The following is a 27,311-nucleotide window of genomic DNA, read 5'->3' on the forward strand; positions in this document are numbered from 1 at the left end:
CAACTGATTTTTCTTCCCCTCTAGCAAAAAATCAGCTGAGCAGGGTACTACAGGAACACCAGAGTAGGCACCCTAAATCTAATTTAACACCATGCCATTAATTCTGATGATCTGAGCCAGGAAGTCAGCGATGAATTTCAATGTGCTTTCCCCGCCATTAAAAGAAAACAATAATTGAACAGGATAAAAAAAAAATGGCCTCAGAGTCTCTCCCTGGCCTCTCAAGAGGTATTGTTTGGTAGCAAGATGGCCACCACCCACCATAAGTCATGGTATTGTGTTCAGTAAAAGGAGGGTCCAGCTCTCAAACTGCCGGGGTAAAAGGGGACAGTTTTCTTGGACTATTTTAAAAAACTAGCTGACAATTTCCTTACAGTAAAAATCTGATTACTCCCGGTTAATGAATTTGGGCATGATGCAAGAGCATACCTGACTGGGAAGTCTGTAAATAGCACTAAATGAATCCAGCCTGGAGGCTGCCGTGGGCCCAGAATCACCGACTCAGCCCCTACGGTGCAAAGACCGGGACACCATTGTTTCCTGCTGAACTTCCCATGTCCTCCCAGCAGAGGGCACCAGCGTAATTCCGTTCCCGGCCTGGAAGCCTGGGTGGAAGGCAAAGTCCGGAATCACTCTCCAGGAAGAAAGGGCTTCGGGCAAGTGACAGAGCCATGCAATAGGGTTGGAACCGCCTATTGTGACTGGATTCTATTTTTAAGCTGTCCTGAAATTATTTTTTATTTTTCAGTCCTTCCAAAACGATTGAAAGCTCAGTCTAAAACTGTTCATTGGAGCTCCTTTAACGAATAAGCTAAAATTATTAGTATGTGTAGATTGTGCTATGTGTAGAACTTGTAGAAACATCGGAGTCATTCTTGGAGCAAAAATTATATAATAAAGTAAAAACTTCCACCACCCTCTATTAACTACTACACTGAGGGTGAAGTCCTCTGACCACTTTAAGGCTTCTAATAAGTAGGTTCGGCATATCCCATCCTCCCACACTGACACGAGCTACTGGGCCAGCATCGTCACCAATCCATCATAGAAATGTTCATTTCTTTCCTTAGGACCCTACCCATCATCCCAACCTCAGAATTCCTTCTTTGCAATTACAGACTGCAGCCTGCAAACTGGCACTTCCTTACATTGCTCTTGACTGGTCCTGGATTTGTTTTTCTTTTACACTTACTTTTCTTTCTTAAGCAGACTGTAACTTCCATGATAACAGATATTCACTTTTAAGCATGGATATCCCCCATAGTGCCTAGTGCAGTATGGAAATTATGCATATTAATCAATAAATAGAGTCTCTGCGACTTCTGGGTTTATCTCCTCTATTCTGACCCAAACTCAGTGTGTGACCATGGACAGACCGTGCAAGCTGGATCCCAGAGCATGTTTCATCTTTCATTAAAACACACCACAATACAACATCTCCTGGAGGGTGCCCGAGTCCAGTGGATCTTAATCTTTATGTGTCATGGTCCCAGTTGAATATCTGATAAAAGACAAGGACACCAGAATATCACCCATATTCACACCCAGTATAACATCTTGCAAATAATTTCAGGGGATTAAAGGACCCTTCTGAAGTCCACCCAGTTCCCATGTCTAGGAGATTTTTAAGTTTCCTTTTAGGTGTAAGTTTGTAAGATTGAAATCCAAGATGTGACAGTTTATAGTTGGTATCTACCTAGAAAGAGTTTATTGGTTATTTCCCTTAAGGGACCCCAACATTTTCTGTTGAATCCCTAGACCGCAGTTTCCCAGGGACCAATTACATGGAGCCTAAATTAATCCTAACATCACTACCTGGTGGCCTTGGCTGGCTTCCAAGCTCAATCATTACTGATAATGTAAGGACTTGGTAATCTTGCTGAGCTATAAGGTAGGCCAAATAGAATAGTCTCTGACTCCCAGGAGAGGCTGCAAATCATTGTGTCTCTCCTTTTGGCCATAAAACACGTCCTATTTGCTCATCAATTTCCTTTATAAAACTAGAAGTAGTACCAAGGGAAAAAAAAAAGCTTCCCGGTAGCTTCAATTGAAGGAAACCAGAAGCAATGGTGACTTTCTACCAGACACTTACTATGTGTTCAATAAAATACCATAGTAGGCACCTTACACGTGATCTATTTAGTACTAGCAACTACCAAGTTCAGCAACGAAGATATTATATTATTTCAAAGATGACAAATCTGATGTTGAGCTAGTGGCATAAAGTTGATTAGAGACCAGGCCTTTGATTCAAACATAGGTAGGTCCAATTCTAGCACCTGTGAGCTTTCCCTTGCACTGCAGTCTTCCAGGAAGAGAGCTGGCTAAAGCCACCGCTGTTGCAATTCTCTGTCTACTGTTGCAGCATCCAGTAAGTAATGCATTTTTCTTTTGTAGTACCTGATACTCTTTGAGATATTTTACTTTGGGTCACCAAAAAATAAAAAAAGGTGGTTATTTATTTACTGAATAAAAGAATCTCTTCTACTAATAAATTTACATATGAAAGGATGATAGAAGATCCTTGCTTTCACCCTCTTCAGTTTGAAGATCTGTCCAGAGGATTTCCATATGGGGAGAGGGGAGTATGAGAACTCCTTATTTCAGATTATCAGAAAAAAAGGTAAAGCAAAGTAATGTTCTTTGAAGACCTACCGTGTACCAGGTTCTTTAAATATGTTAAATTATTAAATCCTCACAGCGTCTGTTTGAGGGTGGTGTTATTATCTCCATCTTATAAATAAAGAGGTTGGGGATTAAACAAATCATGAGAGCCACACAGTGAGAACCCAGGATAATACAGTTCCAAAACTGTTTCCCTGTGAGGCATTCTAAGTAAAGAATGTTTCTGATACGTGCCTTGGAGTCCATAACGTATTAGGATGAAAACAGAGCTCCATCTAAACTTGTGGGGCAGTAAAGCTCACCTCCTCTCTTCTTTTCCTGCCTGGAAGCAGGCAGAGGCAGCGTCTCTCGCTTTGCTGAGGCTGCCCTGGCTGCTGAAGCTGCGTTGGCTGCGGACTGATGCTGCAGAAGGGCTGGAACAATAGTGAGCCTTGGGGGTGGGGAGGGGGGGACGGGTCTGTCCTTGGGGAGCCGAGCCCCATCTGCCACTAAGATCTGCTCCGAGACAGAAAATCCATTTGCCAGAGAGCCCTTTAGGGCCTGCTATTTGTGCAGTGGAGAATAGAGAGCGCTAGACAGGAAAGACACCTTCCAAACCATATCCTCTTACCAGAGGGGAAGGTAAATGTGTCCCGCCCATTCCAGAGGGTGTGCTGGCAGCAGAGTTAGAGGGCACCCACAGCTCTCATGCCTCTCCTCTGCTCCGTCCATCACTGCCCCTCCAGTCCTGCTTTCTCCCCTCTCTCCTTTCATCTTCTCTTCTTTCTGTCCCCTCTGATATTTCCACTGCTGGACTTTTCTTCTCCCTTTTTCCTCTGCCATTTTCTACCCCATTCTTGCACCCTTCTACTTCCTCTTTCGTCTTTCTTCAGGGCAGAGTTCCCACCAACACCTCACCTGGTTCTTCCTAGGGGTCCCAACTTCTTTTCACACTCAGACCCATTTCCCTTCTGAGCCAAACACCCTCCTCCAGATGTAGAGTGTCTGCTGCCTGGATGACAAGTCATGGAAAAGAGGATCCTGATTTATAAAGTCTATGAGAGTTTGGCTGTAAGCAGTAAAGTTGGACCCTTGCCTAAAAAATTCTTAGCTTTTTTTGCGGGTCTTCACATTTCAAAAATCAAATGATGTTTTTTCTTTCTCAAGTTGCTTACGAAGAAAAATCTCTCCATAGGTGAAATTCATATTATTAGTCAATCAATGATGTCCATTGAGGGCTGTCTACATGCTGGGGTCCATTCTGAGCACTGGGGATGCTGTGCTAAAGGATGCCACATCCCTGCCTTCAGGGAACGGAAAGTCTAGTGAGAGACAGAGAAGTCATTTTAGGTAGATAAACACAGTCATTTTAGACACTGAGAGTGATAATGAGAACACAAATTGGGTAGAACTGATGGGGCTGGCAGGTGTGGTGCTGTTCTTGTCAAAACAGTCAGGGAAGTCTTCTCTGAGCAAGTAGTATCCAAATGGAGACCTCGGGGCTAAGAAGTAGCTATGGGAAGATTGAGGGAGAAAGCAAACGCGATGGTCCTAAGTAGGAACAAGCTGAGTGTGTGCAAGAGACACTAAGAAATGTGGGATGGCTGGAGAAGAGTGAGGAAGGGCAGAGTAGCACATATGATCAGAGAGAGAAGCAGAAGTCAGATCATATGGCGCCTTGTAGGTCATGGTTATAAGTTAGATTTCATTCCAAAGGTGAACAGTGGAAGGTATTGTGTAGGGTATTTGTATGGATAGGTGTAAGGTATTTGTAGCTTTGTATGAGCGGTCTTCAAGTTGCCTGTTAGAAATTACAAGTCAAAACCCCTCTAACCCTAAGCCTAAGATTATCTTGTCATTATTGGATCTACTCCTTTTCACCCAGCTGGGCTGTTTCACAACATGATGTTAATCATTCAAGTGACATTTAGGATGTTAATCTTCAGAGTTAAATGAGAACCGACTGTTGCACATGGGTATTTCACTCTCGGCATCCTTTTAGACACAGACATCCATTATTCACTGGGATTGAGGAGCAGAAGAAAGAAAGGTGACAGATTTTTTAGAATTCTTGAGACAGATTTTGGGCTTTAGCTTTCTAGAAATCTTATTTTTGTGGATATTTCACAATTACATAGACGGAATTCCTTAAGTGGTATCTCATCAGAGAGAATGTTTTGTTTATACAATTATGTTGCAAATTGGAGTAGAACTAAAAAATATTGTTGCATCATTAGTCTGTTTCCTTTTGTTTAAGACTCAGAAGCTATGGATGTAGTAATCTTATTTAGCCTTGGTAAGTAACCCTGGGTGAGTCATCCAACTTCCATTTTTTAACAATTTGAATAAGAAACAAATTCTTATAGAATCTGAACAATCCGAACAATTCCTATTTGAATTTGAACAATTAGAATTTGAACAAGTCCTGTATCTGGGAAGATCACCTGTTTGTAAAACAAACAATTGAAGCTGAGTATAGAGTGATGCCCGAATTAAAATATGGGTTCCGAATTACATTCAGTTGACTTTTAATCATGCCAAAACTCAAAGACTTTTGAAATGGCCTTAAGTTGACAACAGTAATTTTCAATTATTATTAGTTAAAATGCCAAAGTTTTACTAAGATCCAGAAATAGTCAGTGGAGGAATAGGGGATTGTGGGATGGTAGAGGACGCCGATGCCGACCAACCTGGCCTCTGTGAAACAACTTAATTCCCAGAAACCACTTCTGAGGTCCTACTCTCTGGAACTTCAGGGCTCCAAGGAAAACGATTCAAAATTCACTGAGTTAGGATTTTAAAACAAGGTTTCAGAAAATAAAACTTGGACTTCTTGTTTATAAAATAAATTTGCATAGCTTTAATACTATTTGGAACCAAAAGAAAATAGAACATAGTTTAATGTACCTAACACTGTGCCTGGAGGTTACTCAGACCAATCCTATCTATGACTAAACAGTTGCACTACAATATGGGGTGCAGGGGTAGTTCTCTTCACCTTCTAAATAATATACAGAACCTACTACTTAATCAGTGTGACTGCAGCCATTCATACTCATTTTGAAGACCACTACAGTGAGACTGACAGGTTCAGATCTGACTTGACCATTTTGCTGGACATGTGTAGAAAGTCAGTACCAGAGAAATTCCTTAAATTTATATTTTTCAAACTATACTTCAGAGCCCAGAGAAGGTCCATTTAGACGGGAGGGAGAGAAGCAGAGTGAAAGGAACTCTGGGCCTCTCCAGCCATCGCCATTTCCCCCTCCCATTCTCAACCAGATTAGCTCTGTTTGGGGGATTAGTATATATATTTGAAACTTATTTGAACAAATGATGCCCAGGCCAAAAATGTTGAAAGCTTCACTCTTCAAAAATTACTCCCTAATCTGATCATACCGTCTGTGAATTCACTGTTTCACAATGCTCTGCCTAGAATTCAAAGCATCATCTGTGGTCTTCCCTGGTGGCGCAGTGGTTGGGAGTCCGCCTGCCGATGCAGGGGATGCGGGTTCGTGCCCCGGTACAGAAAGATCCCACATGCCGCAGAGCGGCTGGGCCCGTGAGCCACGGCTGCTGAGCCTGCGCGTCCGGAGCCTGTGCTCCGCAACGGGAGGGGCCACAGCAGTGAGAGGCCCGCGTGCCGCAAAAAAAAAAAAAAAAAAGCATCATCTGCACTAAAAATTACTAGGAGGAAAGGAAAGAAGCAACCCTTGCTGTGCACTAGAAATTAGAAAAGTCAGCCATGGTCACAATTCAATCCAAATGCTGAATTCATCTCTGAAAAGATAAAAGGCCTTTCAATTCATTAAAAAGATGTAGCTCAGATCATTTTTGAGGGCATATATCCATCCATCCCTTCAGTAGTAATTACTGTAATTCTAAACTTTACCCTTTTTCTTAACCTTTAGAATAAGGGTACAATGCACAACAGAATTCACTGCAAATGTTAAAACTAGTTCTCAAGGCCTCACATACATATGCATATAAGTAAGTGAATGTTATAAATTGATATTTGTGTGTTTCCATACTAATACATTGTTTGGGAACTGATAATTATTGTTCCGGTATTTTAGTTACCAAAAGTAAAGCTTATTAAATCATTAAAATATATTGATTTGGGATACGATGGAGTTGGCTCCCACTGGCTACTGAGAGCAAGTTGTCAGCCTCGCTTCCCAACTGTGTGTCCAGTGGCAACACACCGGTAGCCTGAAATCAGCCACAATGGGTGTATTTGCAACAAACACTACAGATCAGGGCTTTTTGAGTTTGGGGTTTTTTGTTTGTTTGTTGTTTTGTTTTGAGAGCCAGTTTACCAACACATTACTGCAGATATCTAATAAAGCCATCAATCATGAATGATTTTTATGTTTTGGGGTTTTTGTTTTTTTTTTTTACATTGCAACATATACCCATGCATAGTCACAATCATCGTGTACCTCAGGGCAGATGGCCAGACAGTGACTAAGAGAAATATAGGGAGAGGAGTGGGAAAGAGAAATATTATTCAGTAGTATCTGAAAGTGTGATAAATGCTCATTCTAACTCATATTTCAAACTAACCTTTTGGTGGAGACTCCTAATGTGATAAACATGTAACCAGAATTCCAGATTAATCTTGAACATGCAAAACAATTTCTTCACTTATTGTACGGCACTCTTACAAAAACCTGCTCTATCAGGATGTTAGGAAAACAGAGAAGGGTTCCTCCTCCCAGGCGTTACATACTTTGACAACTACACCAGCCTTGTATCCAGACCACTCTCCATGTACTACAAATACAATGGTACATCTTAAATGTCTACTTTTCTGCTGGGGTAAAAAGCATACATAAATAGCCAATCAGAAAGTGACAAGGTTTTGCTTCATTTTTTTACCCTCTGTTTTTCCTTTTATAAAAACAGGCTAGGAAAAGGAAACCGGCTTGTATCTTCCAATAGAAGCCAGGTTCTCTTCTCCACCTACTAGAGTTAAGCCACCTGTATTGAAGGAGAAGGAAGGAGGGAGACAAACATCTTTCGTAACTGCTTTTCTTTCTCACAGGATCTGATTATAGCACTGGGGAGAATGCTATAATCACATTGCTAAACCTGGCCTTTCTTAGCCCTTTAAATTGAACTAGAGTAGTTTCACAAAGAGGAGTCCTTTCTGTCTTTTTATCAAATACATGAGAGTTGCTGCAAGGTACAGTTTACATGTGGCGGGGGGAATCTATTCAGCCTCCCAGTCCAATGTCCCCTGTGGTCTGCAGTCTGAACAGCTCACAAGCTGTATGCAAATTATGTTTACACTACTGTGGAAAAGGAGAATCAGCAACGGGAGTGGGAAAGACTGTTTTCTGGTCTCTGTCCCAGCGCTGTTAGTTTGGGAACATATTAACAATTCACCCTATAGCAGGGGCACAGCAGGTTCAGGAGACTCTTAACACCCTGCAAAGATTACTTAAACGTGTCAGATGAGGAAAAGGTGCCAAGGAACCTGGCAGATCATTCCTTCCCTGGGTGTACCTGTCACACACTGGCAAGAGCCACACAGGTCACTCATGGGGCTGGAATGAAATTAATCACCTGCTTTCAGAAGGGAGCAGCTTTGGTTTCCTCTAGTTTTCAATATGTTCCTGAACATAATGCAAAATGCTCACATTGGTCTCTGAAGCCCTAAGTGGTGTGGATTCTGGCTACCTCGAGGATGATGCATGCCCCTGAGTAACAACAGAACTTTCTGGGAAGCTTGTGTATTCAGCTTCCAAAATACAAGAAAGGGGGACAGCGGCACAGCTTTCTGTTTGAGCAAGTGTCTGCGTCCCCTTGTCACTTAGAATCTGCAAATAAGTTGGAATGTGTCATAATGGGCATTGTTGAGCTATCTTAGAAACGGTAGTGATTTGGAAACCCTCTGCCCAACATTTTTGTTTTATGAAAGGGTAAACTCGCACTCGAAGTAATCTGAGTGCTTAAAGTTAGAATTAGGTTAAGGTTAGAATTCAGTCTTTTAGGTCAATTTTAGTACTTTCTCTACTGTGATAACATTGTGCATTCATTCTTTTTTTTTAATGATTTTTTTGATGTGGACCATTTTTAAAGTCTTTATTGAATTTGTTACAATATTGCTTCTGTTTTTTGGCGGCGAGGCATGTGGGATCTTGGCTCCCTGACCAGGGATTGAACCCTCACCCCCTGCACTGGAAGGCGAAGTCTTAACCACTGGACCACCAGAGAAGTCCCTGTTCATTCATTCTTAACTCATTCAGCAAATACTTACTGGTTGCCTTCTATTTCCCATTGTTATAGGTGCAAGAGTTTCAACAATAAACAAAACATATGATGGAGCTACTTTTTCCACTGACGGTTAATCTTCGAAAGCTACTGCTGAATTATGACATGAATTAAGTTATCTGTATTTTTGTGTTAATTTGAATGAAAGGCGGTTGCTCAAGTTTTTTTAAATAAAAGATATCCCTCTTTATTACATACATCTTGTCCTTCAAGATTCAGCTGCAGTAACTCTACACCAAGAAGTCTTCCTGGACTCTCTCTCCCTAATTAGCCTAATCATATACTTTTCATACACTATAAATTTCATCATAGGTAGCCTTAATCCTAATGCCTAGCTCTCCCCATCTCATTGTAGATTCACAAACACGTCTCAATAACACAACCAGCAGAGAAAAGAGCTTTACTCTCCCCACACCCCCTCTAAGAGACAGAGAGATGTGCCTGGAGCCATTTTCCACTTCTTGTTGGCCTGAAGAGTGAAAAAATGTGTAGTTCATTGTTCTTCTAGATTTTCTCTAATGGTCTGAACCCCTGGGCAGGCCTTTCCCTACATATTGAATCTGTGTATGTGTGTGTGTGTGTGTGTGTGTGTTTGTATGTGTATGTATGTGCTTGTGAGTTGGCAGACAATTATGCCATAGTCATGGATACGGTCCTAAAACATATCTAAATTATATTCTTCACTTTTTCATACCCCAAGGCAAAGAGAATATTCTTGTGGATCTATAAAAATGTTCATCTCCACTCTGAGAGACACACAGAAGGGATCATTTAGGTGAATCGTTTCTGGTTTCTATTCCGAATTCCGAAAGATTCTACCAACTCATACTAAAAAAAAATAAAAACAAAAAATTAGCCTCAGGACTTACTTGACCATATATATGCCTCCAGGAAAGAACATTAATATTGAACATGATTCATAAGGAAAGGCAAATAGCCCTCCTAGGGTACTTTCTTTTCCCCTGAAGATACTGCAGTTTCCATTCCAAATAGAATGGTGTGAGATGATCGAACTAAAATATTTTATCTTCCACAGTCTCCTAATTTGTGATTCAAAAAGTGACAATACATATGAGAATTGCTGAGTAAGCATATCTAACTTGTGCATCTTTTCTTGGGATGTACAATAACCCAATTCCAAACACTTGGGCCTGTTAGTCAGTTTCACTGATGGTCGAAGATCCAATTATGTGACTGTACAGTAAATAAAAGAATTGGAGGAAAGTTGTATTAGGCCTATTCCTATCATTCTTATGTTTTAATGAAGGTCTACTGACAAAATCTTTGAAAAGCTTATCAACAACAATTGTCTGTCAAATGCATCCATTGCTCTACACAAGAATCCAAGCCTTTATATACCCTTGAAACTGTTTAAATTACTTTAATGAAATAAGATGGGTATTAAAAAATAAACTAATAATAAATTAAGTCTAAGATGAAAGTGAAACTATTGACAGTAAATTATAGCCACTCGAGCTGTAGTTTTCCATCTCAGGGAGGTTAAAAGCAAGTCTAACCATATCCGAAAACATCATTGTCAACCCTTTATTTTCAATCTCAAGTGTAAGGTGGGTTAGAAAATTCCACTGAGATTTCCTTGCAGTCTCCTGGGCTTTCCAGTGTAACCATAAACTGTCTTAGTGCTGTCTCTTCCTGAAATCTTCGCCCGTCCATCCAGACTTCTTCTACTATCTGCCCTGTCCCCTAAACCCACTATCTAATAGTTTAGAAAATAAGGCACTACAGGGAAGTGAGAATGGTTGAGTAAGAGGCCATATGCCCACTCTTCCAGATGCCTCTTTAGTCTACCACTGCACACTTGCCTTCTGAAGCTAGAAAGCAGAGAAAACCTAGTTGAACCCATTTACTTTGAAGATGTTGAAACCAGGCTCCTCTAGAGGGCAAAAGAGCTGGCCTGAAATCATCAGCAGAATCTGAACAAGAATCCAGGTCTCTTGACTATAGGCAGTCTTTAGTCTATTATGCTGGAAATACAGAGCACTTGCTCTATATACTTCCTACAAGATACTGGATCTATTAAAAAACATGATGTTATTCATCATCCTTGTGAAAACAATTTATGGGCAATTCTTTTAAATAAGCCTCAAAATAAATTATTTGCTTAGAGAGCCAAGCTTTAGTGTTGTGAGATTAACAACTGGCTAAAGACTTTTTGAAGAAAGCAGTGACTCAAATGTTCTTGATGATATGAATTGGTCTGCGGTTCAGCACCTGATTCAGTCATTTTCTTAGGGCACAAAATTAAAACATGACTAAGACGGCTGGCAAAACTTACACATCCTTCCAAACCTTTCCCTCCTCTGTGCATACTGTAAACCGTATAGTCTTGGGAGATCTTCAAGGGCTCCAGTCTTGCAGCTCTAAGCAGCATTATTGGTTTCCTTCTTCCCTTCCTTTTATGCCTGGTTATAGAAAGCTTTTCATTCTTTACTTAATTAAGCTATGACTGTGAGGACAAAATAAGAGTAACGACCACTCAGTGCTTTCTAGTCCATTAGATCGGGTGTTCTGCTCTCTCCCCATGTTCAGCCAAATGGACTGACTATGTAACTCTTGCTACTCTTGGTTCTTCCTCCTTGTAATCCTTTTAGAATTGGGTAGATATGCATGTGTGCGTGTGTGTACGCAGAGAAAAAAGAGGAGAAAATATTTGATAAACATGCATTAGTGTCTGAAAAATATTCTACACTTTAAGAAATATTGTTTGAGTTTCACTTCCAAATATAGTTTCACCACTTTAAAATTGGGGGAGCTACATGCTTTTCTGTTTATTGGCTTTTTAAATAAGGTGATAGTAGTTATTAAATATGAGCTATAAAAGAATGGATAAAAAGCCTCGTAATATGAGTTTCTTGACTCTAAATTACATCTCTTCCTATCTTCTGTCTGCTTACATTTTTTGTTTGAAGAGACAGTGATTGCTCTCCTATCTGTTCTACCTATTAAGTTCTTTATACTATTCTAGCTATAAATATAAAGGTATCGGGGGTCCTTTGGAAATGTGCTTGCCAAAAGGGAGCAACAATATAAACAAGAATTTTGAAAGATACTAATTCTGATAAATTTAGGATAGAAATTGTCTAGAATACATTAAATTGCTTTCATCTGATTGAATTCCGAACATTTCAATTTCTAAATTTCAGCTCTGGCATATTTAATGGAGTCAGCAGTACTCCTGTTAAGAACAATCAATTGTAACTGATCTTACAGCTCTCTGGGGCCTAATCAAACAGTACTTGAAGGATTTTCAAACTAAGAACTCAAGACTCAAAACCAGTTTAATATCCCCAATAACTCTGGGGTGACGGAGCTGTGAGAAAGTTATGACCAAGGAGTGTGGTTAGTTCCTGGATACCCGCCTATAAATGCAATCATTAATGATTCCCAGACAAGAGTCTGGAGTATCCAATTATACAAATGAGGGGGATGGTCTTAGACTAGGACACGATGCCTGGGTTCTTAGACATTCCTCTCGTCTTCACTTCTCCCTGGGTGTCAGGGTTCAATGTATGACCTCAGCAATCAAGCTGCCGGGGTTCAGCTCGTGGTTTAGCTACTTGCCAGCTGTTGATGCTGATGAGATGCCTCAATGTCTCTTAACCTCAGTTTCCACATCTGGAAAAGTGGAAGGGGAAATTGAAGCACTTACACCACAGAACGGTTCTGATGATTAAATAGGATAATCCCCACAGAGCACTTAGCACAGGGTCTGACACTTCATAAATGCTCATTAAGTGCTACCTATTATAGAAACTATATATTTTATTATTTATTTACTTGGCTGATCTTTTTTTTTTTTTGAAGTTTATTTCTTAAATTTTTTTATTTTTGGCTGCATTGGGTCTTTGTTGCTGCGCACGGGCTTTCTCTGGTTGCGGCAAGCGGGGGTTACTATTCGTTGCGGTGCGGTGTCTTCTCTTGTTGAGAAGCACGGGCTCTAGGCGCGCAGGCTTCAGTAGTTGTGGCACGTGAGCTCTAAAGCGCAGGCTCAGTAGAAACTATATATTTTAAACCTTAAAAACCAACTACCTTAACCCCTTCTCTTAATGAAGAGACAACTGAAGCCCAGAGAGAAGCGATGACTTGCCTCATATCACACATCTCATTAGTAAAATTATTGAGGCTATACCCCTGGTCTCCAGCATTCTTTCCTTGGTATATCTTACTGGGCATGGAGGGCACAGAATGTCCAGGGACCTGGCTAGTATTTCCTGACAATAATCAGAAATTGTCACAACTGCTAAGATAAAGAGAAAACGCAGGAATTGAGATAAAACACAGCACCTTAAAAGAGAGGTAAAGAACTGCAAGGCCAAGATTAAGGTGAGGATTTAGGGGGTCTATCAGTTTGACCCCTACTTTGTCACTGTGTCTGTGGGCAGAATATCCATTTACTTTGCCCCTGTTCTCAGAATGTAAAAGCAGAAAGAAAAATATTATCGAATGCCACTGGAGTGTTTTCAAGAAAAGCCAATAAAAATGATTACTAGAGCAATATAAAAGTGCTCTATAAAAGCTTAATAATCAACAGTATTTAGGCAGCGTGCTAGTGAGTAGCTGACAGGGTGCTCCTGTTTTATAGATAGCATTTATGGACTTTCACATCCCAAATTTTCACTCTTTATGAATTGTGTATAAATTTGGGAAGTGGTTGAAACCACATATCAAATCAAAACTGCTTCTGAGGCACTGTGTCAAATAAGTGTAAATATTCTTGGTTAATCTCACATGTAACACAGAGTGTGGTGGGAGTGGGTCTATCCTCTGGAAAGCTAAGAATATTATGGATGGTTATCTTGGGCCTTTGGAACATTTTGTTCTGGGGAAAGTAAAGAATTTCTCCAACTCCAAAAATGTGGGTTGGGTATTTCATTTTTTTACACATAATTATCTTTCAGAAACTATAAAATTTGCATTATTCTTTTGCTAATAATTTGGCTATAGAGGCACACATGACATAAAACCTTTTTAGCATGTAGCAAACTGCACGAAGCACTGTTTCATCCATATTTTGTCCCACAGTATATTGGCATATAAAGATACTCCATATCTTTTTGTAGAATTTAACTGAGTTGAGATTATTACTGTGATAGTTTTCAAAACCGCTCCCTGAATTTCATCCCACGCCTACTACCAAATCAGAACTCCTTAAGATCAGCGACCATAACTAATGCATCTTTGTGACGCTAATGCCTAGCATGGTAGAAAGTAAATATAAATGAAAGGGAAAAAGGAAAGAACAAAGGGAGAGAGGAAGAGAGGCAGGGAGGGAAGAAGAAGGAGGAAGAAAAAGAAGGAAGAGAGGTAGGAAGACACTGAGTTTCTATTCAGAGGAATGATGAATAGAACTCCTCTCCTTCCTGGATCATTATTGATGGCCTCAGTTAGAAAAGGGTAAAGAGACCACGAAAATAAAATGCAGCCAAAATCAACATACAGAAAATCTAGGATAACCCAGTTACACTTTCTACTAGTGCTAGTCAAGTACCCTGTGAGAGCTACCCAGTCAACATCTCTGATTTCTAGCCTCCTGGATGTGTTCCCTTGGTAATACGACATCACTGAATATAGCCAGAGCAGAAGTTTTGGAGTCCTCTACTAGGGAAAGTCAGCGGGTTATCATGGAGAAGAAGAGACATAGCAGAGAATTCTTGTACCGTGAGTCCAATGAGCACTGTGATACTATCCAGCAGGAGACACCAAAGACATTATCATTCAAAGAGGCTTGAAAGTCCTCTCCTCATGGCTGAAAGTAGGCAGTACCCTAAAGATACCACAAACACTTCTCCTCCTATAAAGGAATCATCATCAGAAATGCACGGAAGTTTTTTGGCCATAGACATATGCAGAGATGTACAAACAGAGTGGCAAAGCAGAGACAGGAAGATATAGTTGGAAGAGTAAAAAAAAAAAAAAATGAAAAAAAAATTCCAAATGTCCTAATGCAAGTGGCATCCACCTGTAATAAACCCACTAATAGTAAAGGAAGCAAAATAAAGAAAACATTTATAATTTAGAAAGAATTCCCGTTTGTATTAAAGTAGTGATCAGAGTGGTCCAAAATTCTGACCCTCTTACTGACGGCAATTTTTGTCTTGAATCTCTCTTTTGGCTTGTTCTGCCCCCCCAACCCTACTCCACCGTATCAGACTGTCTCTCTACACCCCTCCAGGCAGTCACAGAATCCTAAAGCTACCCAGGGTAGCCATCCATTCCCAAACAGTAGTGCTCAACTGGGAATATTGTTCTTTTAACCAGGATTAGAATGAAATCCAATACGAGATAGACGAAAATGTGGTACAGGGCCCATGGGAATTTGGGCTTGATATGCTGTGATAGATCTCCTTGTCACCTGTAGCTTCTGTGATTCCATAAGACTCATCATATTTGGGTAATTTGTGCTTGTCACCTACAGCAGGCAAGGCTAATAGATACACATCAGTCCAGAAAGAAGCTATAGGCAGCATTTCAAGATCTAACCAAGAGGGCAATACCTACCCAAAGCTCAGAAACAATGTAAAATAAATTGCCCTTTGTGATTACCTTCAAGTTGAACTTCATTTATACTTTTCAATTATCTTTCAATGTATCTATTACGCTCAGACTAACTGAGGCATTTTTTAGTCAGAAATTGTAAGATTTAGGACAGAGCATGATCCCTATTGCTTTTACTGACCAGACACATTTTTAATTAAATAAGTGAATGGAGTAAGCAAGGCTGCACAAAGAATATATGAATGAGTAAACAAATTATTATCTATAAATTGAATCTGTCCAATTTTCATTCATTCATCACTTGACATTTATTGAGCATGTACTACATAAAATATTTCATTGATTCATTGGAATTATCATAACTTGAAAAACAATAAAACTGAATTTCCTTTAAAATATATTATCTTTAGACTTTCCATTGATTCAAGCAGTCTTCCTTTCTATTAATCCAAATCACGAGCATATACCTGAAATCACATTACGTCTTTCTGTCTCTACTTACAATTTCAGAAATCCCAGTTTAAAAATATGATCTGAGTAATGTCAAATATTTTCTATATTTAAAATCATGATTAATTTCTAAGATTTATGAAAATTACCAATAGGTAGTCAGTCGGTCATATGCAAAGTGATTTCTAGCCATTGTATCTAAGGCTGGAACTTAAACCTAAAGAAGAGTGGTTAACAAGGTTTGTTTTGCTGAGTAAATTAAAACCAAAACCATTTTTATCACATGCCTTACCTTTTCCAGGGAAATATTCCCATCTTCTTAACCTCAAGGTCTGGCCCCTGGGGCAGGTATATAGTTAGAATAGAGAGTTAAGATGAGCCACTGGTAGAAAGAGGTGTGTGCTTAATCTGAAGTTAGATAATGCTAATAACAATAATAGTTAATATAATCTGGCTGTTTACTCACAGAATTTGGGGGGTAAAATGAAAGAAGTAGACCAGAAAATATCTAGAATAATCTTCCATTATCCTGCAGTATCTAATGTGGAGAGATGGATATCATGGTAAATATTCAATAATTACTTTCTCAATCTAATGGTCAGATAGCAAGGCATTTCCCAGAGCCTCCTCATGGAGTAGGTGTTTTCCCGAGGGCACAGTGTGGTCCAGTCCAAATTTGGGTCCTTGGACACATAGTGGGTTAAATCACTAAATTCTAAAGGAGTAAACCCAACCTTTTCAACTGGCACAGAAGCAACTTTATCTTTAATGTTTGGGGCTGAAAGGTATTCATGGGTCACACTAGGCTAGAGAAAGACCTTGGAGACCGTTGGCCTCCTTCACCACTATGGATGGGTTGGAGTGGAGGGACAGATCTAGTGCTGAGGGGTGAAGTTCCCTTAAATTTATCTTGTACTGTGAATGCTTTATTCCAATTCTGCACAGGCTCTTTGGGCAATAATAGTGAAAACACTCCAGGTTAGAGCTCTAAACCAAAGAGAATCTAGGAACTTTTTAAAATCACAGTCAACCCTCAATTATGTATGTGTATGGTAGAAGGTAGTGTCTTTGATAATAAAATGATAATTTATGTTTGACTTCACAACGTGTTCTATATTTGGGGTTTTTCTTTTGTTTTTGGCAACATCAACAGACTTATTTTCCTAATTAGTCTGACCCCGATTAAGGTTACAATTAACATTCTCTGAGCGTACATACACATATGCACACTGCTCACCAATTGATGGGGGAGAACGCCCAGAAGCATATTGTGGGCTAGGAATAGGTGGTCTGAGAGTATGTTTTAGCTGCTGGTAATTCACAAACTACATCATCTGAATCAATAGGGAGTTGGCTGCATTTACACCAGGCACTTCCCAGAGCTAAATAATCACATTAGCTAATTCCCATCCATAAAATATATGTAGCCTCAGTAATTACTTATTAAACTATGTCTATCCAGCACACAGAATATTTTTTTCAACCAGGATTACCTAGTTTTACTCTTTATGCCAATCCAGTTAACAAGGTAATTGTCAGACCTGTCTAGTACCAGCTGCTACACAAACCTGCCCAAGTTCTTTCTCAGGCTTGGAGATATTTGGGAACGTAGTGGCCAGAGTTAGCTCTCAGCCCTGCCACTGTGGGGAATTCAGCGCAGCTTCCCTTGATTTCCTGAATACACCTTCTAGAAATGTCCCCTCTCCCTTGAAGGCACAGGGGGCCTGGCCTTCCAAATAAGCCCCCAGGTACGGGTGGCCTGGCCCCCCATGGCGTCTGACCCTGGAGGTCGCTCACCTATCTTCTCCTCCGCTTGGCTGCTCTCCGCAGTCTCCGATGGAGGCTGGGCTGTTGCCTTGGCAGCAGCATCCTCTGCGGCAGGGGTGGTGGCGGCAGCAGCAGCAGTGACAGCAGCAGGCACGTCGGCTTGTTTAGGCTCCTCCTTGGCTGGCGCGTCTTCGGCCTTGGAGGACGGCGAGTTGTCAGTGGAAGCTTTAGTGGCACTTTCTGTCTCAGCAGAGCCGGCCTTCTCCTCCGAGGGGGCAGGAGCCTGGGGCGCTGCCTGCTCTGTGGCAGCCTCGGGGGCGCCCTCCCCCTTCTTCTCCTCGGAAGGAGTTTCGCCCGCTTTGCCGGTCTCTTCCGGCTTGGGGCCGGCGGCTGGGGCCGCTTCAGCGGGAGTGGAACCTTCTCCCTCCTTCTTCTCCGCACCCTCAGCGACGGGGGCTTCATCCTTCTCATTCGCCTCCGCCTCAGCGGTTGGGGCATCACCCTTCTTCTCTCCTTTGAGCTTTTTCCTCGTTATGTGTCCACGGAAGCTAGCCTGAATTTTGGTCGCGGCCTTATGAGCTTTATCTTCTGGTTTGATGCCATCTTGTTCAATCTTTTGGTCCTCATCATTTTTTTCAACCTTTATGGAGAAAAGGGGGGGAAAAAAGGAGAGATGGAGCAATGTTCTTTTCCTTCAAATCACAGCATTCAATAAGTGCATACTGAATGGCTTATTCTGTGCCAGGCTCCATACTTGGAGTTAAGAAATCAGCAATACCCTGGAAATTCAAACCAAGCCCCCTCTCTTTCTGATGAAGAATTTAGGAGAGAACACATTAGTTTCTGGGAAAATTAGGTCCTTCTGGCCTTCCAGAATCACTGGCATTATTTTATATGTCTTTCTTCCCCCAACTGAATGTCTCTCCTTTGCTAAACTTAAATCAGCCTTTTTGTGGATGTACTTTGACAACTCAAGTCCACCCAGCCTAGGTTTTCATCAGTGACCTCTGAAAGATATTGGTTTTTCAGGGTTTCTGAGAGGGTCCCTGTGAAAAACTTATGATTTAAAAAAATATTGTGGAAAAGCCTATTTGTTTCCCCAAGATTTCAGGTCTCATCAGGAAACCAGTAGGTTCGGGGCAAAGAATATGGTTCAGGTTTAAACAGCAAATTCCATCAGGGTCTTGTGCAAAATGCAGATGAGTTCCAGGGCTTTGAGGGGTTTGTTCAGGATGTGACAAGTCAGAATGCTGGTCACAAAATGATGTCTGCTTTCCTCTGTGTGTGGTCCAACATCAGTAATGAACATACCAGGCCTTCAAAATTTGAATTCAGAAAATGGTCATTATTCCTGAGTTTTAAAAAAAGAGTGGAAAACACTGCTTCTGCTTTTGAAAGAGTGGTATATATTCACTAAATCACAATTTCTTATTCCCAAAGCAATTTAAACTTAAAATTAGTTTTATATTATCATCAACAGAGCCATCCTAGCACTGAAGGCAAGAGACTAGAATACAAAATTTTTACCATTTGATCATGTTACAACGTAACATAGGCTGCAAATAACTTTTTTCCACATGGAAATTAAATCACAGGATAGGAATAGAAGGTATAGTCATGAAAAGAAATGCCTAGGCAAGTACTCAGAATTCTATATAGCTCCGTTGCCCACTATGGTGCCCCAGTGTGGTCACTTATAACCCCCATATAGCCATTATATTAGTTTCAGGTATACAACACAGCAATTCAACATTTGTATATATTGCAACAATAAGTCTGGTTAACTTCTGAGAACACTGTCTTAGCAATATGGAAATACAGCAGTGAACAATGCAGCAAAAGACCAATAATTAAAGAATGCTTCTCATGTACCAAGTCCTCTGCTTGGCCCCAGTCTCGACCTTGGCCTGACCTTGGCTTTTGCTCCAGTTTAGGATGCAAGTCACAGCAGGCCAACACAAGGCATGCTTTCCACCTGTCATACAAGCTCTGCCCGAGGGACCCAGATCCTGTTCATCATGATGTAGACCTGTCTGACATTCTTTGGACAAGCATATGGGTCTGTATTGCTTAGGTCCATCAACATGCTAGTGCGTATACAAAGGTATTTTTGAAAATAAGTTGCATGTGAGAGTAAAAGCAGGATTAATAAATTTCCAGTAAAACTCAAGACAAGTTTCTCTTCTTCCTCAGTTAATGGTGCATGTATCCATACAAAAAATGAAGGAGTGCATGAAAGCACTTTGGAAGGGCCCATTCTGCTGCCTCTTTCCAGTGCCATGCTGCCACACTGCTCAGTGCTCTGATACACTACCACCTTCCCGCTCTCCTACTGCTCTTGATGACTCCTACTGCTCTTGATGACTCCTACTGGGGTGCACACAACACGATCTGGGGCACGGGAGCAGCTGTCCCTGCCAGGAGCTCTCTGCTCAGAGATGGAAGCATAACCCTCTGAAATTAATAGTTATGAATGGAGCATGCAGCCAAGATGTTGTTAATTTATTTTACTCTATCTTGCATTTTCTGAATGAGGCACCATCTTACATGATAGGACATCTGCACTTGGGCCTTGATGCCCAGTGGTTCTTTAATACAAATACTGCTCCTTGTGAAGGTAAACAAACCAATTCTTTCAGAGTAGACAAGTGGACAGAAAAAACCCTCTGGTGACTCAAGAAAGCTACATCACCCTTTTCTCTTTAAGAACACAGAGAAAAGGAGATGAAACTTAAAATGCTAGAAAACATAAAAAGAAGGAAGCCAAGAGTCTGAATGACATAAAGAAGATACTTTACAAGGATAAAGGAAGAGTCCCTCTAAGTTCTTTACACCTCCAACTCCAATCTCTCTCTCTCTCTCTCGCTCGCTCGCTCGCTCTCTCTCTCTCTCTCTCTCTCAATTTCTCAGATCATCTGCCACTGTAACTTTCCACATGATCAGGACTTAAGCTTCTGTGCACAGCCTCTATGTTGAAATGACTATTTAGAAAGGCTCAGACTAGACTTGGGTGCCAAGATTGTGGGATCAGTCTCACCTGAAAAATCCAAGAGTATAAGGGACACAAGACAGAAAGGTGTGGGCAGGAAGGGAGAGAATGTGAAAAACCATAGTTAGGAGAGAAGTGAGACAATCCTGCAAGAGCTGGATACCCAAGTAGGTGATCAAAGTACCCCCACAGGCCTGCAGCTTCTCCAGGAGGAATTGCTGGGCCACTTAATATTATTAGAGATTTAGTGGAATTGGATTTTAGAAATTGGTTGAAAATAGACAACTAATACAAATTGTACAGATAGAGGGAAAGAGACAGAGACAAGAGGGAAGGGGAAGAGAAGGGAAGAGAGGGGAAGGAAGGGGAGAAGGGGAGTGGGAAGGAAGGGAAGGGAGGGAGGAAACCAGCCTAAGATGAGGTGATTGAACAGAGGCATCTAGAAATAAGAATATTTTAAGTTAAAACTGGGTCTTAGGCCAGACAATTCTGGATGTGTTTGTGTGTGTCTTTCTTTTATACCTGTAATTAATTCCATAAATACGGCTTAAACTACAGGTTATTTTCTGGTAAAATTCCTTTCACAGTGCTAGAGGTAATTGCATTGGGAGTGTATTTTGCTGAGAGAGGTGACAATAATAAAGAGAACATTTCCTAAGACTGGCTGTGGGGGAACCCCAAGATGTCAGGCTACATAGACCTTTTCCCAGCTGGAAATAGAAGAGCTTGCCTAAAACAAAGAGCATGTGAGCCCAGAGAAACTGGAGATTACTCACTACATTCAGCACAACCCTTTTAGCTTCTAAAAGGGAAAAACTGTGCCCTGAAAAGTTGTCGCTTGTTTCACTTGATAGCATGAGTGAATCAGTCAGTGGCCCCGTTTGTATTTGAACTCAGGTCTTCTCCCCTCCCACCCAACCCCAGGTCCAACTTTATTGCATCCATGACCTAGAACAACTTAGTCTTTCTTGTAGCCAATTGTGCATAAAGCATCGTCAACATCCTGATTCATCTATTCATTTAGCAATACTGAGTGCCTATGCTGGCACCACAGACACACTAGTGAGCAGACAGAGACTGTATCTATCTACACAGGACTCTTTTTTAAATACACTTAAAAAAAAATAAGCTCATAGTATTTAACAATCAATAATTTCCCAGGAATTCAAGGAGACACCCGACATTACACCTGTCTATAAAGCAAGGCCAATAGTCTAAATATGTCAGTTAGAGATGGAGGAAGTCCAGAAAAAAGGGGATCCTGGTACTTAATGGCTAAAAAGAGTTAGTTCATAGTCTCATAAAAATAGATTTATTTTTTAAACTCAGCGTTGCCACAAACAAGCTTTGTGCTGAGCTCTGATAAAATTCTTTCATTTTTACATGGAATTGTTGCTATCCATGAATTAACTAATGTGGACATGCCAATGCAGTTCCTTACGTGTAGGAAGAGGATCATTTTTAGTTGCCATACTTTTTTTTCAGGAATCTTCATTGCTATAGTTTAGAATTTTTACTGATTAATTTGTTCAGGAACTCTGTAATTTATGAAGTCTTAAAGGAAACCAAGTATGGGAAATGTTAACTGTTCAACCAAGGCTAAAACCTTGGATGAATATTGGTTTGAAGAAGATGAAGGGTACCATTCTACTAAGTTGCTGGGATCTGGTCAAATTTTAAAGTCCATTAGGTGAAAGGGCAATACTTTTCATCAACGTTTAAGAATCACAGATAAGAAAGCCAAATGTAAGAAGTACTATTTCATACCCAACATTGTTGCTCTGGTTAGTAGTTTCCTTTTCCTCTTGGGGGAGGAGAGAGTGAACAAATTAGGATTCAGTCTAAGATGTCCAAAATTTGCATTTATTATGTTCCACAAGAGCTTTAGGCAAAAAAATCTATAAATGCCTAACTTTCAGGACTTAAAATAACGTCATCCATTCATCTGGGACACTTCAATTCATTTAACTATTTCTAATTATCATAGGAATACTTCAACCTTCCAAGCACAGAAAAATGTGGCCTGAATCTACTTCTGCTAGGTCTAAACACTACGATGATAATACTTCAAATTTTCTCTGAAACAGGATTGAATTTTAAATGCTTTTAAAAATCATTAGTGTGCACCACTTCTTCTTTCTAAGAACATCTTTAGTAAACCAAAATATTTTCAATTTGATTGAGCAAAGGATATTTCCGAGAAGCAAAATTGAAAGGCCAGGGATATCAGAACCAGAATAAAGTGTGGATGGATATGTATGAATCTAACAAATACCTACTTATGGCTCACTCTAGTTTTTATTAATAATTTAGTGAGGTGAAATTCACATAAGAAAATTTCACTCTATTTTTCAGCTTAGTTGGCTTCGAGCACAGTTGAAAGCATATACTTCAGGAGAAATGTCCAAGTATTAAAGAAGCTCCCAGTGGAGCTTCTGTACCTGCTTTGAATCTAGTCAAAGATCAGAAGTCCAGAGAACGGCCCCTTATGGAGGAGCCAAAGGAGGATGGGCAAACCTTCTCCAGTTCTGTAGCGGAAGTGTCTTCAGGTTTCTGGGCAGTTCTAGGGAAGAAGGTGTCATTTAAAAGATGAATAGGCACAGCTGGGATACAGGGGTCCCTTAACACTCAATGTGGTTTGAAAATCCAACTAACAGTGTGAGGGGATGGGGGGCAGGATGCAAGTAGGTATAATGAAACATGTGTGCATTTGCCAGCAATGGCTACCATTTTTTTAACTCTGATTTTCAGTCCAGTGAAGAGTCTTCTTTTACTTCCTGGGCAGGTGGGAGCACTGACATATGACAACTGAGCAATTCTCCAGGGGAACGTGAGACATCAAGAGTGACTTTGCAAATCCTGGCACAGTGGTAGCGAGGGGATTCTCTTTTCCACTTCAGATGAAGCGTGCAGCAAGATGCTGCAGCTCCACAGTCCTAATTAAGTGGGCAAGAAATGCTCATTGATTGGCTGACTATATAGAAAACCAAATATCCCACATTGGAAACTGGAATAGTAATGTGAACTTTTCTGAAAATAGCTGGTGATCAAAAGATGGGTCTTCAGCTCACTTTCATATATTATTTATTTAACATGTAGAGCCCAGCTACTTCCTAAAGAATATGAAGCGGCATATTCAACCCAGTATAAAGTACTTCTGGTGGAGAACTCAGTTTCCATTCAAAAGACTTATCTTTTATTTTATTTTTTATATGTAGAACTCCAGCTGTCCCACAAAGATGGAGATGAGGCAAAGAGCATATTACCACTGGCACCTTCTAACAGACAGAAGTCAGCAAATGAAACACTTTGTCTATTTCATTCACACCTGAATCTCCAGTTTCTAGAATGGTGTCCGGCATATAGCAGATGCTCAATTAATATTTGTTGAATGAATCCAAAATTTGAACCTCTCAATTAGTGCCATTTCAGAAAGATGATGATAGGCAAATTAATATGGGATTCCATTTTGTCAACTTTTAATACCCTTCATTTCCCAGTGATGGACTTCAAGAGCATCCGTCTAAGACAGGTATATGTTTCCCCAACACCTAACTGAGGAACTGACTTCATGCAGTGAGGTTGAACAAAGAAGCCAATTATGGAAATAAAGGTACAGGGGTCAGACAAGGAGAGAAGGCACAAAATGACATTGATAATAATCATTTTAAAAGCACTTGGAAATAAATCTAAGATATAACACCTGACATTCATTTTCTCCATGGGTTGTCTGGAATCATAGCAATCAAATTATTTTTCAAATATATATCTCTGCTTCTTCATAAGTTAAAGAGGTGAAAATATTCATAGAGGATTGTTGAAGACTCTCTCCTTCCCTCTGTTTAGAGTTGATCTGTATAATGAGCCCCATGTCCTACTAAGGTTGTAGGCTGGAGATGACTAGTCCCTCAGATATTCAAGGAAGGAAGCCCCTCTTTCTCAGATGGGGGCTGGGAAGATGCACATACTTATGAGATGAGGCACATACGTATGCTGGTCTATCTCTCAGGACTCATGCTAGACAGAATAATTTGACTAAACTCTTTCAGAAAAGCTTTAGGTACGGCAAACAGAGATATAAGTCACCTAACTGAACAAAGGGTCAAAGTCAGTGATGCCTAGGCAAATACCTGCTCAGAGTCAACTCTGAAAGGAAGGGGCTCGACCGTTGAGCAGCAAAAGCAGACCCTGTGATGAGAGTTGCTGACTGTAGTTCACTACCTCTGCTAGTGTTCACTACGGTTACTAGTGTTCACTACCTCAACAAGTCGTTCACTACCTCTTAAGTGGCACACTGGAAGGAGGGAGAGGTGGACAAGGTGAGGGGATACTAAACCTTGCTCTGGGAGAGGTCTCGGTGCCTACAGTGGCCACTGAGCTGGGAACAAGATAGAGGGACTCCCTATCAGGCTGCTGAAGAGGCTGGACTCACACACCAGACTATGAGAGGGACTGTGAGGCTTTTGCTAACAACTGGGGAAAGACAAGAGAATAGCAGGCAGCCAGTACATCTGGGAAAAGATAGAAAAGCCACCTAACCAGCAGACAGACCATTGTACCACCATCACAGGTGAATTCCACCCAGTTGAACATTCCCGAGAGCAAACCACACCCCAAGCTGCTGGAGAAGGTGCTCAGAGCCAACCAGCAGGAAGAGAAGGCCCAGCTAACTCTGCCAAAAACTGCCTTCCTTTCAGGTATGATGCCACAAAATGTCTCTGGTTGGATGTTCAGGAATATAAAACATGATGAGATAAATATTTAATTAAATTGCTATTTCTTCCTGCTCTACTGGATAGTGATTATTGATTTACTTTTTCTTAATTAAACCTTTTTCATTATGAAATGCAATTTATTACATTCTAAGTCAGCAGTACCTGATAAATTTTGTTCAGCGAACAAGTGAGTGAGAGAGACATTCCTCATCCGCTCTACTATATGCCTTTCTCCAAATATTGTCACTGTTGGTCTGTTTATCTTGTTTTTCCTTCTCTGTGCTTATGTTCTCCTGACTTACATTTGTATTTCATTTTTCACTGACTCTTCCCCTGGACTATAAACTCTCTGGAAGCAGGACCTTGTCGGTTTTGTACAATCCTCAAAGCCTTGGTGGCTAAAACAGTGCTGGCACATGGCTGATGCTCCAAAAATATTTATTTGGAGTTGTTGTTAAGTAACTATGTGCCGTGTTATGTTAGTGATCAGAGAGCATGTAAATGGGCAGTACACAGCCAACTGGCTGGGTATCAGTGCTTCTCTCTGGGAAACTAATGCTCTGGGCCTTCGTCAAACTGTTCTCCAGCAGCCATAACCCTCTCTCTTACTTTTTTTTTTTTTTTTTTTTTTGCGGTACACGGGCCTCTCACTGTTGTGGGCTCTCCCGTTGCGGAGCACAGGCTCCGGACGCGCAGGCTCAGCGGCCATGGCTCACGGGCCCAGCCGCTCCACGGCATGCGGGATCTTCCCGGACCGGAGCACAAACCCGTGTTCCCTGCATCGGCAGGCGGACTCTCAACCACTGCGCCACCAGGGAAGCCCCCGCCTCTTACTTTTATAATGAGTATACCACATATAAGTTAGTATTTCAGTTCATTTCTCATCATAACAATGTGAGGAACACATCACTGTGCCTGTTTTATAATCGAGGTAAATTAGGAAACAGAAAGGAGCTCAGTGTGATGCAGCTTCTAAAGACCAGGCCTGCCCTCAAGCCCACTCCATGTTTAGTGCTTTTTAAAATAGATTGTAGGAAGCTAATATTCCCTGGTGGGTAAGAACATGGGCTGTAGAGTTAGATATGTATAGGTTCAAATCACAGCTCTGCCACTTAATTACCAGCTCTTGACCTTGGGTAAGATAACTTCAGTTTCTTTATCTGTAAGATGGGGGAGTAACAGGGCTATCTCACTGGATTGTTGTGAGGATTTTATGAGTTAATATATATAAAGTACTTAGCACAGTCCCTGACATATTTTACGTGCTCAAAAAGGGACAGCTAATTTTCTCATCATAATCATTGTCATCATCACCCTCATCTCAGAGTAATTTCTACATTACCATTACTGAGTCCACGAGAACTTATTCATCCTCAGAGAGATAACCAAAAAACCATCTAAAGTATGCCACATACTTAATCTAGTTCTTTCCTATCCTTGGGAAGGGGGCAGATCTGTCTACACTGTCAAGGATAAATCCCACTCTTCTACCACCTAACACACACCAACCCTCTCTAATCTTATCCATGTCTAAACCTCTACCTGGTCCAGCAACTTGGTGATGGAAATTCACTTAGACCAGAAGTCTGTTCATTCTCAAAATATATACCTTTTACCTGACATCCCTCATCCCACAAAAATAAATCTCATATAGCTACTATGTCATATTTCTATCTCACCATCTGGGTATATGCCTTCCACATTCAAGAAAACAACCACCCTGCAGGTTCTGAGAGCTCCTCTATTTACACATCATTGGTAAAAGCTGTGGATGCAGACACCAGACACTTCGTGGGGAATTAGCTTAGAAGCATGTGGCCCTGAGGAAAGAGGGACATCGAGATTTGGGATGTCCAGTTCTACCCAGTGTACCCGCATTGGCTAGTTAGTGAAGCCTCTCCGAGTGTCAGTGTACGTAATATGCAGGGGGGTACATAACATGTCATCAGAGCGCACGTCATCATGAAGCCTAGCTGATGGGAGCTGGAGAA

The 27,311-nt window shown here is 40.9% G+C and overlaps 1 protein-coding gene across 1 annotated transcript in view; it reads right to left on the reverse strand.

The window, feature by feature from the left end:
* Positions 1–27,311, reverse strand: part of GAP43 (growth associated protein 43) — a 92,315-nt gene that overhangs the window by 23,518 nt on the left and 41,486 nt on the right. Inside the window, exon 2 of the mRNA XM_065876598.1 lies at positions 17,647–18,256. Coding sequence (XP_065732670.1) covers positions 17,647–18,256 — 610 coding nt within the window. The remainder of the gene's footprint in view (positions 1–17,646; positions 18,257–27,311) is intronic.

This window comes from Phocoena phocoena, chromosome 4, assembly GCF_963924675.1.
Source record: "Phocoena phocoena chromosome 4, mPhoPho1.1, whole genome shotgun sequence".
Classification (NCBI taxonomy): Eukaryota; Metazoa; Chordata; class Mammalia; order Artiodactyla; family Phocoenidae; genus Phocoena; species Phocoena phocoena.